Consider the following 17,123-nt stretch of genomic DNA (forward strand, 5'->3'; position numbering starts at 1 on the left):
AGGAGCTCTGGTAGCATAGTGCCTAAGGCACTTGACTGCTAACCAGAAGGCTGGCGGTTCAAACCCAACAGCCACTCCTCGGAAGGAAGATGGGGTAATCTACTTCTGTAGTGATACTGCCTCAGAAACCCAAGGAGGGGTCGCTGTGAGTCGGGTCTGACTTGACGGCACATAACAACAACAACAAATGTTGTATAATATTTATTATAACATATATATTATATATTGTATATAAATCAAACCAAACTCACTGCTGTTGAGTTAGATCTGACTCATAGCAACCCTAATAGTTAAATTATATTTTATTATATATAATATACATAATTTTTTTTAGGAAAACCTATTACCTAAAAATATGTTAGTGTGATTAAACCACAAGCACACACTATAATTATAGTATTAGCTGAGATCATCTTTTTTTAAAAATTCTGCATATGAAATTCATAATAATGTAAAATACTTGTAATATAAAGTAATATATATGTGGCTAATGGCAAAATAATTTGCTATTAATCTTTTAATTATTTTTAAAATGTAAAATTATTTTAGAAAATGAAATTTAAATGAATAGTTTATATTTGAAAATACTCTTTCAACATAGCAAAATGACATTTTATACATTGTATTACATTTTGATTAAATTCTGATCCCTTTAAATGAATTGGAGCAGCTAGCCATTAATTACTAAGGTTGGTGGTGTTAAAATTCTCCCCTTTATCAGCTTTCCATTTCTCTGTTTCAGATATTTTATCTATTCTTTTTTACCGTAGTTATAATCAAATACACATACATTATAGCATTCTTGTGTAAATCTGATGTTTTGTTTTTCTTTTCCATTTTCCAGTAGGAACAGATATTCTGTGGCTTATGCGGCTCAGAAGCCTTGGCTATTAAATGCTACAGTTGAAGAAAATATTACTTTTGGAAGTCCTTTCAATAAACAGAGGTAATTTTGAACATATCGTAAAATTTAAAACTTCAACAGGCTATTATTTCTGAAAGCTTTATATCCAGGGCTTCCTTTTATCCTCACTTGCTACATTTCCATTCTCTTCAGCAATGTCTTTTGAGTCAACTCTTTTTTAAAAAAGTCTCATAGGAAGTTTCAGGCCATCCTGTATACTTACTGGGGACCATTAGTGTACCGACACTAAATAGCAGAAAACTAAAGGATGCATGTGTGTGTGGTGTGTATGTCTGTAAGAAGTGCTGAGATTATTTTTGGGCACATGGAGGGGAAATCTAAGTAAGGAGCAAAAGGCAGGTTAACTAAAAAGAAGAGGGAGAATGTAGGGTCTGACAGATCCAGTTATTGGGATTAACTGGAATATCCCATCTTTTAAATACCACTAGAACATAGGGAGCTCTGGCAGCATAGTGCCTAAGGCACTTGACTGCTAACCAGAAGGCTGGCGGTTCAAACTCACCAGCCACTCTTCGGAAGGAAGGTTGGGCAATCCTACTTCTATAGTGATACCTCTTTGGAAACCCAAGGAGGGGTTGCTATGAGTCGGGGCCCACTCGACGGCACATAACAACAACAACAACAACACAACATAGGGCAGGGAAGTATGAGCTTTTCCTTTAGTTATGTTCACAAGAGTGGGTCTTAAGATCCTACACTGGATCTTGAAGGCTAAGGAAAACTGTTGTTGTTGTTATGTGCCCTTGAGTCAGACCTGACTCATAGCCACCCCTCCTTGGGTTTCTGAGGTGGTATCACTACAGAAGTAGATTGCCCCATCTTCCTTCCGAGGAGTTGCTGGTGGGTTAAGGAAAACTGTTGTTGTTGTTATGTGCCCTCGAGTAGGACCTGATTCATAGCTACCCCTCCTTGGGTTTCCGAGGCAATATCACTACGGAAGTAGATTGCCCCATCTTCCTTCCAAGGAGTGGCTGGTGGGTTTGAACCACCAACCTTCTGGTTAGCAGTCAAGTTCCTTAGACACTACGCTACCAGAGCTCCCAGGGAAAACTAGGTAAGTGGAAAGACAGGAGGAAGGGGAAGGAAGGGGGCAAGCAGACAGTGTGGAAGGAAGAGCTTAAATTAGGTGGGGATTGTTGGAGGCCTGAGAACAAACCAGACATTAAGTTCCCGACCAGGTAGCAGAGGGCTTTGAAAGACAGTTGGGTATAATTCTGTACATTATGGGAGGAAGAACAAATTTTACAAACGGGAATAACAAGGAAAATGCTATGCTTCATTTAGAAGTTTCATTTGACAACTGTATCTAGAATGATTGTGAGTTGAGAACAAGAAGATGTTTAGGAATTTGCTGGAACAATTACCCAGGCATGCAGGGTTTGTGGCTTGCACTTGGGGGTGAAAGTAGAAATGGAAAAGAAGAGATAGTTGCAAAAATTCTAGAATAATAGATAAATAAGAGCAGGGAGAAAAAGAGAATAGAATCAATGGTGAGTTGAATATAAAATGAAACCATTCGTGTTTTCCCCTATCCTCACCCCCCAGGCCCCATGCTTCTCTGTACTTCAAATTTATCTGATGTCTTAGTTCGCTAGTGCTGCTACAACAGAAATGCCACAAGTGGATGGCTTTAACAAACAGTAATTTATTTTCTCAGTTTAGGAGGCATGAGTCCACATTCAGGGCTCCAGCTCGAAGGGAAGGCGTTCTCTCTGTGTGTCTTTGTCCTAGGAGTATGCTAGTGCAGGGACCCTGGGTCCAAAGGACATCCTCTGCTCCCAGCTCATCTTTCTCGGTAGTATTGTTGTTGTTGCTGTTATGTGCCGTCGAGTCGGACCTGACTCATAATGACCCCTCCTTGGGTTTCCGAAGCAGTATCACTACAAAAGTAGATTGCCCAACCTTCCTTCCAAGAAGTGGCTGGTGGGTTTGAACTGCCAGCCTGCTGGTTAGCAGTCAAGTGCCTTAGGCACTATGCTAGCAGAGCTCCCATGTTAGTATTGAGTCCTCCTCTTTCTGATCCCTTCTCTCTCCTTTTCATTGTAAGTAAAAGATATTACAGGCCACACCCCAGGAAAACACCCTTACACGGATCAGGTCTGTGACAAGATTAAGGATATTGCATCCCACCCTAATCCTTTCACAACTGATTGGCTTATCATACCAGGTCACATAGTGGGGAATCATTATATAGCTGCCATATTACATCATTATATAACTGCCAGACCACTGAGAATCATTGCTCACCCAAGTTGACACATTTTTGGGGGCCGGTGGAGGGGACACGATTCAATCCATGACATCTGATTTCCAGTCTCAGATACATTGAGTCCTGTCAATTCTCATTGTCTTCCATTTGTCTTCCCTTAAGTGTGTGTGATAATATGCACAGAGCCATACACGAACTATTCTTTAGACATAATGATCCTCTTGTTATTCCTCAGATGTACTAGGAACTTTTTAGCCTTCATGAAGTTCCTTCCTTTTCCTCATTTTCTTTCCGGCAAATTGCTATACACTTTGCAGAACCAGTTTAAACATTGCCTTCTCTATAAAGACACTTCTGACTTCTCAGAGTTGTCAGTCATTACTCTGTATTCTAGAAGTACTTTGTATATATCTCTACTGTAGGACCTATTAAGATGAATTTTTATTACATATATTCTTCTAACAGTCTTCTACACAGTTTAGCCTTTTTTAGAGTGGAAAATAATGCCTATTTATTTTTGCATTTACGAATTTAGTGGAAAGGCTAGTTTATACTAAGTTGTTTAGTTAATGCTCTAGTTCTGCTTCCAAGAAATTGGACCTTGGACTTAGCAAATGGATAGTATATTAATAGTAATCTAAAAATTCAAAATAATTTCTCACAAAGGTACAAAGCTGTCACAGATGCCTGTTCTCTTCAACCAGATATTGACTTACTACCGTTTGGAGACCAAACTGAAATTGGAGAGAGGGTAAGCTATATAGAATGTAAATAATGAGCAAAAATCTAGAAAAGTCTCCTGGTTGTCTTTAATTTCTAATGGAATATATGAAATCCAAGAGCCCAAGGGTTATGTATTATCATAACCACAAGCTTTGGAAATGAGAAGCCAGGGGCCCTTTGATACCATTCTTCCTTAAATAGTGTGGAGTAACCAACATGGACTTAACATTGTGCTAGCTGCTCTGGAGTTCCCAAGGAAATAAAATATTGTACCTGGCTTTGACCAAATTTATTTTTGCTCACTTGTAACTTAAGTTAAATTGGTCTGAAAATTGAGATTACTTCCAACAACTTCCTCAACTGTTGCCGACATCTAGTAGTAATTCTTGTGAAAGTGGTCTTTTTCTTTGGGTAAACATGTTTTACATTGATGTCATGCTACTTTGACCAACAGAAAAAAATTTATACCTATACTCTTTACAGCAGTGATTGCTAAACTTAACAAAGTCCTTTTAGCTGTCAAATACTGGGCAAAAAATACTTTATATACAGTTTCTTCTTCATTCTTCATAACTAATGTGTTATATGGTTGTTATTATTATCCATATAATAGTAACTGAAAACAGAAAACTGAGCTACAAGAAGTTAAGGAACTTGCCCAATCACAGAATTAAAGGTGCATCAAGATCAGTCTGAATCTGTAGCCCGTGTTCTTTACAGCTATTCTTTACTGCAGTGTGTTGTTGTCAAGTGCCATTGAGTTGATTCACACTTAAAACGACCTCATGTGACAGAGTAGAATTTACCTATAGCGTTTTCTAGGTTATAATTTTTATGGAAGGAGATTGCCAGGGCTTTCTTCTGTGGAGTCACGTAGTAGGTTTGAACTACCACCTTTCAGGTAGCAGCAGAGGGCTTAACTGTTGTGCCACCAGGGCTGCTTATCACAATATATACAGTGCAAAGCATGACCTTACTATGAGCCTTGGGTTTCCACATCTGTAAAACAAAGAGAGCAATACCTACGTATTGAAATTGCTGTGAGGAATAAAAGAAATAAGAATGTAAAACTGTTCACATAAGCTTTGTATGTGCTGAATGCTCAATACATACAAGTTTATTGTGAAATTTATAAATTGCCATTACAAAAGCATATTGCTCTGGAGTTCTGTTGAAACATAACTTTTAATATCACATGTAAGAGGTGTGTATCAAATAAACTACAAACAATGCAGGAAACTAGAAGAAACTCTTGGACTTACTGGCAGTCTTCGGCACTCGTGTGTTATTTTTATTATTAATTACTTTATATAGCAGAGTTCTCTTTTAGAGTGAAAGTAAGATTCATGTTATTTATCATTCAATATTTGTCTTAATTTTTAACTGGTTGCACAGTGGTTAAGCACTTGATAGCTAACCAAACGATTGGTGGTTCCAACCCACCAGCCACTCCATAGGAGAAAGAGGTGGCATTCTGCTTCCATAAAGATTACAGCCTTGGAAACCTTCTGAGGCAGTTCTACTGAGTCCTATAGGGTCAGTTTAAATCAGAATTGGCTTGATGGCAACAAGTTATTGATCCGTAGAGTTTTCATTTATCTTAGAATGTTATCATAGCCCTAACCTTTTAAAGAGAATTTTGGGTTTGAACCGCCAGCCTGCTGATTAGTAGTCAAATGCCTTAGGCACTATGCCACCAGAGCTCCTAAAGAGAATTTTACCAACAGATAATTTGTTGTTGTTGTTGTTATGTGCCGTCGAGTCGGCTCCGACTCATAGCGACCCCTCCTTGGGTTTTCGAAGCAGTATCACTACGGAAGTAGATTGCCCAACCTTCCTTCTGAGGAGTGGCTGGTGGGTTTGAACCGCCAGCCTTCTGGTTAGCAGTCAAGTAAGTGCCTTAGGCTCTATGCTACCAGAGCTCCTACAGATAATTTATCAGTCGAAAATATGGATGTTTATGGATATTTTCTTCTTTAGGGCATCAACCTGAGTGGGGGGCAGAGGCAGAGAATCTGTGTGGCACGAGCTCTCTATCAAAATACCAACATTGTCTTCTTGGTAAGAATATGGCCTTTATTTTTTAATTATATTTGATTTTTTTCTACTGGACAAATGAGACTTTAAAAGAGACAAATCAAGTAACTCAAGGAAAGACATTTTAATTCATGAATGCATAGAGAATACAGAGAAATAAATCTTCACAGTACAATTAATAGAAGATCAACAAATAAGGTTGAAAGATGGGATATCTATATTGGTATCCAATATGCTTGCCATGTTGGTGCCCTAAATGCCTGCTTATCTGAGTGTCTGAACCATGAGAATGATTAACGATGAAGTGTGGATGGTGCTGTATCTTAACTGGGCAGGATTGTAGGTCTTCTCACTTACATTTGCTGGTAAAGAAGGAATGCCCAAGAATGTACTCATGGTGGGGATATGGTAAGTCAATGGAGTGCTCCTTTCAACTGCTGTGCAAATTAGACTCTGCATAAGATTTTATCTGTGAAGCTTTCTAAAACTGTAGGATGGCTAGAGCTAGACTTATTGAATCATAATCTTTAAGGGAAGAGTCCAGAATCTGTGTCCTAATAAAGCTCCATAAATAATTCTCACATATATCCCAGGTTAACAGCTTGGCTATGCCTGTGGGGCCACAAGATTATGTTTGATGAGGATGTTGATTATGATTTTGCTCTATTTTAGTTCCTTGGGCAAGAGGCAGCTAAAATAACTTATATGAGACAATGTATATTCTTGATCAGAACTCTATGTAAATGCATCCTTGCCTTCTCCTCTTGAGTAATTATTAATCACTTATAAAGCTGGTTCTGAGACCTACTTTAGAGCCTTTAATCCATCTAATCTCTAGAACCTCTTCAAAAGGAGGTTGGAGTTTCCAACTGAATTGTTGTTGTTGTTGTTATTTTGCCGTCGAGTCGGCCCCGACTCGTAGCGACCCCTCCTTGGTTTCCGAGGCAGTATCACTACGGAAGTAGGATTGCCCAACCTTCCTTCCGAGGAGTGGCTGGTGGGTTTGAACCGCCAGCCTTCTGGTTAGCAGTCAAGTGCCTTAGCCACTATGCTACCAGAGCTCCCTCCAACTGAATTCTATATTCCAACTGAATATAGATCCATTATTATAGATAGAAGTAGAAGTTAGATGTACTGGAAATTCACTTAAGGTTCATCTTCCTAAAAATACTTGTCTGTAAAATTTCACCAAAAAACTATAAAACCTGCTGCAAGATCTAGTAGTAACCTATATAGTTTCATAATGGATGGACCCAGAACTAGAAAAGACTTCTTGAACCTTGGGATCAATTGATTGAGTGAACCACCTGAATACCAAGTCACTTGTAAATCTGCAAGGGACCGAAGTCCCCTGGCTGTGGCTCTGCCACGTCAGTTAAGGTCATTAGTTGTAAATTAATGACCTTAACATGTTTCAAATGTAGATTTATGGGATTTGATGAAGTCTTAGGGTTAACTGATTGTGGCTTCCCACTCTTATAGAATTAAATTTAACATCATCTCTAATAGCTTCTCAGTAACTCTCTGTGAAGACAGATGATTTATTTAGAGTATTTAGAGAAGACGGTATGATTACAAAATGTCAAAAATTTCAGTGATGCTGTATATTACAGTATAAACGCAAACACAACCACTGCTGTGGAGTCAGATCCAATTCATAGTGACCGCTCCTTGGGTTTCTGAGGCAGTATCACTACGGAAGTAGATTGCCCAACCTTCCTTCTGAGGAGTGGCTGGTGGGTTTGAACTGCCAGCCTTCTGGTTAGCAGTCAAATCCCTTACGCACTACGCCACCAGGAGTAAATACATTTACTCCTATATTACAGTACAGGAATAAATATATTTTAATATAATCTATAGCAAAGTCATAAATAAAATGTCAATTGCTATAATTTCCTAAATTCTTTTATAAATTTTTAAATCACTTGGTGCATGAAAATTTCCTTCCCCCCCAAAGATAATTGGGTCAGTACATGAGAAGTTATGTTATTGTTATTAATAAAAACACTGCCTAACATTTATTTAGTGTCTATATTATATATCTGGCACAATAAGTACTGTTATTATCTAGTTAAAATTTCCTGTTTTATTTTATTTTTATTAAACAGAATTCAGTTACATCTGAAATACTGTTTGAAATTTTGTTAATGTTCTTAATTATATAATGAGATTTTTCAGTTAATGAAAGTGACTTCTTGAATGGGAATTATGAAACTTGAATCCTGTTTTTAACAACACTTTTTCTTTCTTGTTTAAAGTATATTTGTTCACTGTATTTGTACCATAGTTTCTCTGTATGTAAAATAAGAGTGATAATCATATTACTTGTCAATAACTGATAAACTATCCTATCAGGTAAAATTGACTTTTAGTAAAAGGTACCAATTATACTTTGCCACATACTCACTTGAAAACATTTCAGTGAATGGTTTCATGAGTACTTGAGCTTATTTTATGGGATAAATTCTAATAAATTATCTAGGATCACTTCTATATCTATACATTGATAAATATTCAGGTTCCCTTGTTGTTGGGAGCTCTGGTAGCGTTGTGCCTAAGGCACTTGACTGCTAACCAGAAGGCGGTTCAAACCCACCAGCCACTCCTCGGAAGGAAGGTGGGGCAGTCTACTTCCGTAGTGATACTGCCTCGGAAACCCAAGGAGGGGTCGCTATGAGTTGGGTCCGACTTGACAGCACATAATAACAACAACGCTTGTTGTCTACGGAAGTAGATTGCCCCACCTTCCTTCCGAGGAGTAGCTGGTGGGTTTGAACCGCCAGCCTTCTGGTTAGCAGTCAAGTGCCTTAGGCACTGCGCTACCAGAGTTCCCTTCAGGTATGCTAGGTAGGTATATTAAACAGACCCAAATGACTAGTCTTATGCCATATTGATAGGTTTTTGAACTTGAAGATCCTATATATAAGAATTCAAACCGCTTTGAATATTGTCATTTATTTTAAAATAATTTTTAAGGTAAAAGAAGAAATGAAATCAGGGCCACAGTAGATGAATACTGATTGTTGTTGTTGTTGTTGTTGTTGTTATGTGCCGTCGAGTCGGCCCCGACTCATAGCGACCCCTCCTTGGGTTTCCGAGGCAGTATCACTACGGAAGTAGGACTGCCCAACCTTCCTTCCGAGGAGTGGCTGGTGGGTTTGAACCGCCAGCCGTCTGGTTAGCAGGCAAGTGTCTTAGCCACTATGCTACCAGAGCTCCCACAAAAAACGTGGAAGAGAACTCAAATTCTTAGAGTCCAGACTAACTGGACCAGTTGAGATTAGAAGACTCCTTGAGACTATTGGCCTAAGATACTCTTTAAGCCTTGAACCAAAACCCTTCCCTGAGGTCACCTTTTAGTAAATAACAGATTGGAAGAAAAATAAAGGATATTTTCCATGAATACAGTGTTCCATTAAAAAAAAAAAATCTATATGAGACCAAAGGTCAGCAGATACTCTAAGCCAAAGATGAGAAGATAAGTGGGCATCAAAACTAGAGTACTGGAAACAGAGTAATCAGAACACAATTAAGAGAATGTTGACACACTCTGAAAAATATGACTGGTGCCCTTGCACAATTTGTGTAGAAATTGTGAAATGGGAACCTAATTTGCCATGTAAAGTTTCAATGAAAACACAATAAAATATTATTTTAAGAAATAAGAAATTAAAATTTTATTTTTAAATTAATATTCTTTTTCTGAAAATTTAAAATTATACCAAATCTGTTTATATAGATTAGATTTGTAGGATAACTTCCCCTTAGTTATTTGTATTTCTACTTTTGGGAGGAATTGAGTTACATAAAGAATATAGAAAATTTTCATCTTCCCTTCACCCTTCTACTGATTTCAGGATGACCCATTCTCTGCCCTGGACATCCACCTGAGTGATCACTTAATGCAGGAAGGGATTTTGAAATTTCTCCAGGATGACAAAAGGACTCTTGTTCTTGTGACTCACAAATTGCAGTATTTGACCCATGCTGACTGGGTGAGAGTTTAAAAGAGCTTTTTTTTAAAAAAAAAAAAAATTAATTTTTATAATACAGTCATTTAAAAATAGAGTCAATGATAAATGCTTTCTAAAATAAAAGTAATTCAATTCTGCTAACTGTTTTTGTTACAGTTCTGCTAATATTTGTTTTCCATAGATTATAGCTATGAAAGATGGAAGTGTACTAAGAGAAGGAACTTTGAAGGACATTCAAACCAAAGATATTGAGCTTTATGAGCACTGGAAAACACTTATGAATCGGCAAGATCAAGAATTAGAAAAGGTAATTGCTTATAGTTCTGAAGGGTACAGAATCCATTTCAGGAAGGTCAGAAATGCACTGTATAATGCTTTCAAATAAGTATCTTTATTTATTTGAATAAACATTTAAAGTTTGATAATATTATGGTCCTTATCGAAAACCCAAAATAACTGTATGTGTGTGTACCATTAGCAAACAGACTGCTTTGCAACTATAAAATTCTAATGACGTCTTTTGGATCCAGTATATTCAAAACTTAGACAAACCACTTGCTGAAGTAAGGCATTTAACTTTATATCTCATTCTTCTTTTCTGTAATATGAGAATATTTTTACTCATCTCCTACAAATGAGGGTTGTGGGCAAGACAAAAGCCAAGACTACTTTGAGAGAAGGAAGAGCTGTGGGCTGTGGTCGAAGTTTTGAGACTTGTCTGGAATGAGATTGGCGGATGACGAAAGATGATGAGAGGAAATAATAATAGAATTTTACATTTGTAGAGTTTTTAACAGTCCACAAACTCTTTTTTTTTTTTTACATGCTTTGATTTTGTTCTCATAAACTCCTAAGAAATAAGTAAAGAAAATACTACTTTACTTTTGCAGATGAGAAAACTGAGGCTCAGAGAAGTAAAGTAATTTGACTAAAGTTGTAAAGTTGCATATAATAAGTGGTAACAGTGGATCTTAAAGCCAGGTTCGAATCAAATGTAAATTCAGAATAAAGCTATCTACAATGTAAGTATAACATTGAATGAAGCAATAGCCCAGTTGGAAACCAGATTGAAAGAGGTGAAGCCGTGAAAAAGAACAACTTGCAATTAAGAGTGAAGTTGTAAATTGAATTCACGCTTTTTTTTGGGGGGTGGAGTGGGGGGGAACTAGAAAGTAACCTGAATTTGGTACTGCTATCTAGGAATGGGTATTAATAAAAGTAATTCTGTTTTATAAAATGAAACATTTGTATCAGCAAATTTCTAAAATATATGAGAAATTAAAATATCATTTTAGAAAGGAAAACAATCACTTATACTTAAGTAAAGGGAAGAAAATAAAATGTAAAACAAACCCTGAAATTGCTCTGTCTTCTGTGAATTTAAAATCTCAAAAGCAAACCACACATGGGACGGATAGATGGGTGAACAAGCTAAACAATTATGTATGTCTAAATGGAGAGTGTATCCAAGATCATATACAGGGTTGGCAACAGGGAGATAGCTCAGGGTGCAGAAGAGTATGAAGGGATGGACACTGGGAGGAGGTAACTATGGGGAGGAAGTGGGAGGGGAGCTGCTGCATTGTAAATTTTGGTCAATGACATGAGACAAAGTATATGTGAACTGCTGTATGAAAAGTGAATTTACTCTGTAAATCTTCACCCGAATCCTAATTAAAAAAAAAAAAAGCAAACCACAAAAGGAAGAAAAGATACACGTAAAATATCTATGAGTAGAGTAGCACACATCACAGAACCATTAAAATGAGAATATCCATCAAAAGAAGATTACAAGGTACAGTCAGATAGTGCCCATTTAGGAATTATGCTGTGGGAAGTTTGATTATAAATTATTTGCTGGGGATATTTCCAAATGACATTTTTTCAGTGACTTAGATGCCAGGGACAAATGAATGTAATGAAATCTTAAGGAGTGAGACAATTTATGGTTTGCTTTGGAAAGAAGATCTGGGGAAAAAAAAAAAAAAAAAAAAAGGAGAGCTGTTGGCTCCATTTTAGAGTAATAAGCAGGCCAGAAAGAAAGTCCATTAAGTTTTACTTAGAAATGAAGCCATCGCTTGAGATACCATGGCTGTGTAATTAAAGACACATTACAAGGTTATAAATGAGCTGAGGAGATATCGAGCAACTTAGGATGTGGACAGGACAAATCCAGTTGTGAGGTGGAACAGTGGCCAGTAGAAGTCAGAATGAACGAAGAACATACCCTGATGCCTGGGGATGAAAGGAGGTTACTGCCACATAGCTAAAAGCAGGCACCTAAATCTGTTTGAATCCAGGGAGAGTTATACTGCAGAGAAAAAGAAGGAACTCTAGAGTACCTTGAGGAGGTTTTAGTAGAAACAGCTTTCCATTTAATTTATGCAACAGGTCTAGGTTTTTGGCTTGAGCAGTGGTTCTCAACCGGGGGTGATTTTGCCTCCCAGGGGACATTTGGCAGAGTCACTAGACATTTTTTGATTGTCACATCTTGGAGAGGGATCTGCTACTGGCACCAGCTGGGTAGAGGCAAGGGATGCTGCTGAACATTATACAATGCCTAGAGAAGCTCTCCACAACAAGAATTAATCAGCTCCAAATGTCAATGCCAAGGCTGCAAAAGCCTGTCCTAGAGCCAGAATAGGAGCTATGGTAGCATAATGCCTAAGGCACTTGACTGCTAACCGGAAGGCTGGTGGTTCAAACCCACCAACCACTCCTCGGAAGGAAGGTGGGGCAATCTACTTCCTGTAGTGATACTGCCTCGGAAACCTAAGGAGGTGTCACTGTGAGTCAGGTCCAACTCAATGGCAAACAACAACAACAGAGCCAGAATAGATCAAGCAAGACAAGGAAAGTAACAAAGGATGCACAAAAATCTCCTGTCTCAGGAATTTAGAGAGGATATGAATGTCAGGTGTGAGAGGTAGACAGGGAATATTATGTTAAAAGGATTCACTATGAAAACTACAAGTAGAGGGACATAATACTTTTATCTGATTTAAATATTATTTTTAAAGATTCTAGCTTTGATGGCACAACCATTATCTTCATAGTGTTATTAAGCAAAATCAACTAGCATCATTTGATGCAGTGTGACTCCCACCTGGACCTGACCCCTAATAGATATCCAGTAAATATATATTGGATAATTGAACCTCAATTTGTGGTCCATTTATGCACATATCAGCATAACTTTAAATATTTAATCTATTATGAGCATTTACTCAGAAGAAAATTGACTTTGAAAATTAATAAATATCTCAAAGATATTAAATGTTTTGCTCACATAGAATGGGGAGTTGAACCAAAACCCGAATCTTCTTTCGAACATGTGTATTTATTTTATTCTGTGAAGCTACGCATAAAGATCTTAACTCTGTGCTTTATCTATCCTCGTGTACACGTTAGCTTTTGTATTCATTGTGTTGTTGTGTTGTTATGTACCATCGAGTCGGACCCGACTCAAAGTGACCCCTCCTTGGGTTTCTGAGGCAGTCTCACTACAGAAGTAGATTGCCCAACCTTTCTTCTTCTTCTGGATAGCAGTCAAGTACCATAGGCACTAAGCTACCAGTAGGCAACATTAAAATCTAAAGTGAACTTGACTTTGTAAACTGATATTTAAAAAAGAGAGAAAGAGAGAGACTTTCACTTTTACTCGTTTAACCAAAATTCTAGAGTTTTCTAGAATGGGAAGTCTCCTCAATCAAACATGTTGTAAGAGACCAAAACAGTACAGATCACTACCTAGGGACTTAACCACCAAAGGTTTATTGAAGCAACTATCAAACTCTTTGGTTTTCTTTTTCTTTTTTTTTTGTATTAGCAAATACTCGAAGCCTTCAATTTACCAGAGATTCCAACAGTTCATGGGTCCGTTGTTTGGAACTCAGACTCCATTTCCCCATAGAAACATGGTTATCGTTTTACAGACGAGTCTGCAGAACCTGATTTAACCCACCATGTAGCTGAACTAACACTACTTCACTTATGAGGCTGAAGGGTGGGAGTGCTGCGAGCAGTGGAGTGTAGAAAATGAAGTGCTTACCTCTTTCTTGAGAACAGGAAAAGTCTGAGGCAACCCGTAAAAACATGCAAAGTGTGTTTTTGGCCATTTCTCTTTCTCTTGCATATTTCTCTTTCCTAGGGAGCTCTGGTAGCGTAGTGCCTAAGGCACTTGACTGCTAACCAGAAGGCTGGTGGTTCAAACCCACCAGCCACTCCTCGGAAGAAAGGTTGGGCAATCTACTTCCGTAGTGATACCACCTTGGAAACCCAAGGAGGGGTCACTATGAGTCAGGTCTGACTCGATGGCATATAACAACAGCAGGGCTTTTCCTAAGCACCTAGGTGCATAAATACCTTCATTGCTCCTTTGCTTCAGAATTACCTACTAACATTTCAATTGAAATTCTTTCATGCAGTTGCTTTAGGGAGGTGTTAAAGAAACTCATTACAATTGAACAATTCATCTTAACAGTGGATGATTGACAGCAACTTAACTTAACCAGAACTACAACTATTTTTTTTCCAATTATGGTAAATATATATATAACAAAACACTTCCCAATTCAACGACTTTTCATGTGCAATTTAGTGATACTAATTACATTAATTGTGTTGTGCAACTGTTACCACTGTTCTAAATTGCCCCACCACCATTAACAGAAGGTCAGTGTCCCCCAAACAATGACTACCCATTCCCTCTCCCTCTTATCTCTGACAACCATTAATAAGCTTTGGTATCTATATATTTGTCTGTTACATATATGTGGAATCATACATTATACATTTTGTGTCTGACTTATTTCACTCAGTGTATTTTCAAGGGTCATCTACGTTTTAACCTGTATCAGGACTTCATTTCTCTTTATGGCTGAATAACATTCCATTATATTACCACATTTTGTTTATTCTTTCATCTGTTGATGGACATTTAGATGCTTCCTCCTTTGGCCATTATACTTTAATTTAGGTTTTTTCCACCTTTTGATGTTTCCACTATTCATTTTTAATGGAAGATATTTGTTAACCTCTATGTATCTCTACTTAGACAAATTAGATGTGTCTGCAAGTGATATAAAAATGAAACAATTAGCAGTCGTGGAACTATGCTTTAAAGCTAGGGAACATATCCCCCCACCCCTAGGGTCAGCTCTACCATATTATTATTTTCCTGGCTTCTTACTGCCTTACATCACTGAGCTCTGAAGGAAACCTAAGGCATTTCTCACATATCTGCTCCAATGGCAGGAGTCACAGAGCTCTCATGTGCAGAGAAAGCCCATGAGAGTGAAAGACAACTAACCACTGTGTGTATGGGTCGTTGGTAAGTCAGAACCTTCCTGTGGCTCTGAGCTCCTTGAATTGTGACATAATGTTCACTATAGGATATGGAAGCTGATCAAACAACTTTAGAGAGGAAAACTCTCCGAAGAGCCATGTATTCAAGAGAGGCCAAAGCCCAAATGGAGGATGAAGATGAAGGTAGATCTTTTTCTTGTATGTGAAACATTCAAATGAGGTCAAAAAGGATAGATTATACACTTTTTAGCTTATGCACAAATTTCAGATCTTTATATCTTTCTGGTGCAATCAGGAGTTTAGGAGTCAAAAAATCATAGGTGTTTACAGGCCAGATTTGTGGTGTTAACTGGCAACACAATTTGGTAAGCTTCTGATCTGTAGTTCCAGTCAATTTGATATACAGTAAATAAACAAGGGATCTCATCCAAACAGATTTTATGTTTATTTGATCACTCACTTATTTATTCTTTCACATTTTATCTCATTTTCAAGAAACTGACGGTTTACTCTGTTTAGAAGCAGTTAAAATTTCCAAGACTAAACCTTACATTTCTTTAAATTTGAGGAAGGTTTCTATATGCTTTTTTGTGTGTGTGAGAGAATAGAGATTCCTTCTACCTATTGCCATTATGAAGTTTACTAAGGTTTTGATATGCAGAGGAAGAAGAGGAGGAAGATGAGGATGATAATATGTCCACTGTAATGAGGCTCAGAACTAAAATGCCATGGAAAACCTGTTGGCGGTACCTCACTTCTGGAGGGTTCTTCCTGCTCTTCCTGATGATTTTCTCCAAGCTTTTGAAGCATTCAGTGATCGTAGCAATAGACTACTGGCTGGCCACATGGACATCGGAGTACAATATAAACAACACTGGAAAAGCTGATCAGGTACAATGGCTTCTGTATTCTGTTTACAGGGAAATCTTGAGACTTGCAGTGATATCCCCTTATCTAGCTAGATATAAATGGCAAGAATGGATAGTAAGCTTAGTACCACAGTTACTTCGAGGCACTGGTGTCTTACATGGCAGACTTCCTACTGAGATGTTAAGGGACATAAGTGTTAAACCACTTTGTATGAGTTCCAAACTCTTTCCTCTGATGAAATAGTATCCCAGTTTATTCACCTCAGTAGATTCCTTCCTTATAAAGAAGGAAATAAAATTATAATATAGAGACCATTGCCAATAATGATGATATTGAGCTATTTGAAAGAAAAATAATAAAAATGTTTTAATAGTTGTCTATGGATGTTAGCCTTACAAATGTACCTCATGTCATTTTTATATCATTTATATATTTTTTTAAATTTCTACAATAAATCTGCAAAATGCAAGAGATTGAAAGTGGCTTCTGGATCTATATCTCTTGGATTAGATTTCTGGGCCTGCCACTTACTACCTGCAAGACAAGCTAGTTAAATTTTCTGTACCTTGGTTTATTCATCTATAAAATAAGATAATAGAATGCTGTCATAGGATTTTTGTGAAGATTCATTAACACTTATAAGAGGGCCTGAATCAAAGTAAACTGTTAAAAATGTAAAAAATGGAATCTATTATTATTCCCTTTGTTTTTTAAGTTTATCATAAAGATAATGTTTCATTTGGATTCAAGGGAGTTCATATGTATATATATCCATATACATATTGTTGTTTTTGTTGTTATGTGCCCTTGAGTCGGACCCTACTCATAGCGACACCTCCTTGGGTTTCTGAGGTGGTATCACTACAGAAGTAGATTGCCCAACCTTCCTTCCGAGGAGTGGGTGGTGGATTTGAACCAACCACCAGCCTTCACACACACACACACACACAAAATGCATATGAATGTGTGTATGTATGTGTATATTTTGTTGTTGTTGTTGTTATGTGCCTTCGAGTCGGCCCCGACTCATAGCGACCCCTCCTTGGGTTTCCGAGGCAGTATCACTATGGAAGTAGGA

At 37.6% G+C, this 17,123-nt stretch overlaps 1 protein-coding gene across 1 annotated transcript in view; it reads left to right on the forward strand.

The window, feature by feature from the left end:
* The window catches only part of ABCC9 (ATP binding cassette subfamily C member 9), a 169,307-nt gene that overhangs the window by 102,582 nt on the left and 49,602 nt on the right, over positions 1–17,123 (forward strand). The window contains exons 18-24 of the mRNA XM_007946781.1: positions 845–946; positions 3,801–3,885; positions 5,838–5,918; positions 9,752–9,889; positions 10,050–10,175; positions 15,262–15,358; positions 15,837–16,066. Coding sequence (XP_007944972.1) covers positions 845–946; positions 3,801–3,885; positions 5,838–5,918; positions 9,752–9,889; positions 10,050–10,175; positions 15,262–15,358; positions 15,837–16,066 — 859 coding nt within the window. The remainder of the gene's footprint in view (positions 1–844; positions 947–3,800; positions 3,886–5,837; positions 5,919–9,751; positions 9,890–10,049; positions 10,176–15,261; positions 15,359–15,836; positions 16,067–17,123) is intronic.

The sequence above is a fragment of the Orycteropus afer genome, unplaced genomic scaffold (assembly GCF_000298275.1).
Source record: "Orycteropus afer afer isolate SDZICR_OR568_19922 unplaced genomic scaffold, OryAfe1.0 scaffold00171, whole genome shotgun sequence".
Lineage (NCBI taxonomy): Eukaryota > Metazoa > Chordata > Mammalia > Tubulidentata > Orycteropodidae > Orycteropus > Orycteropus afer.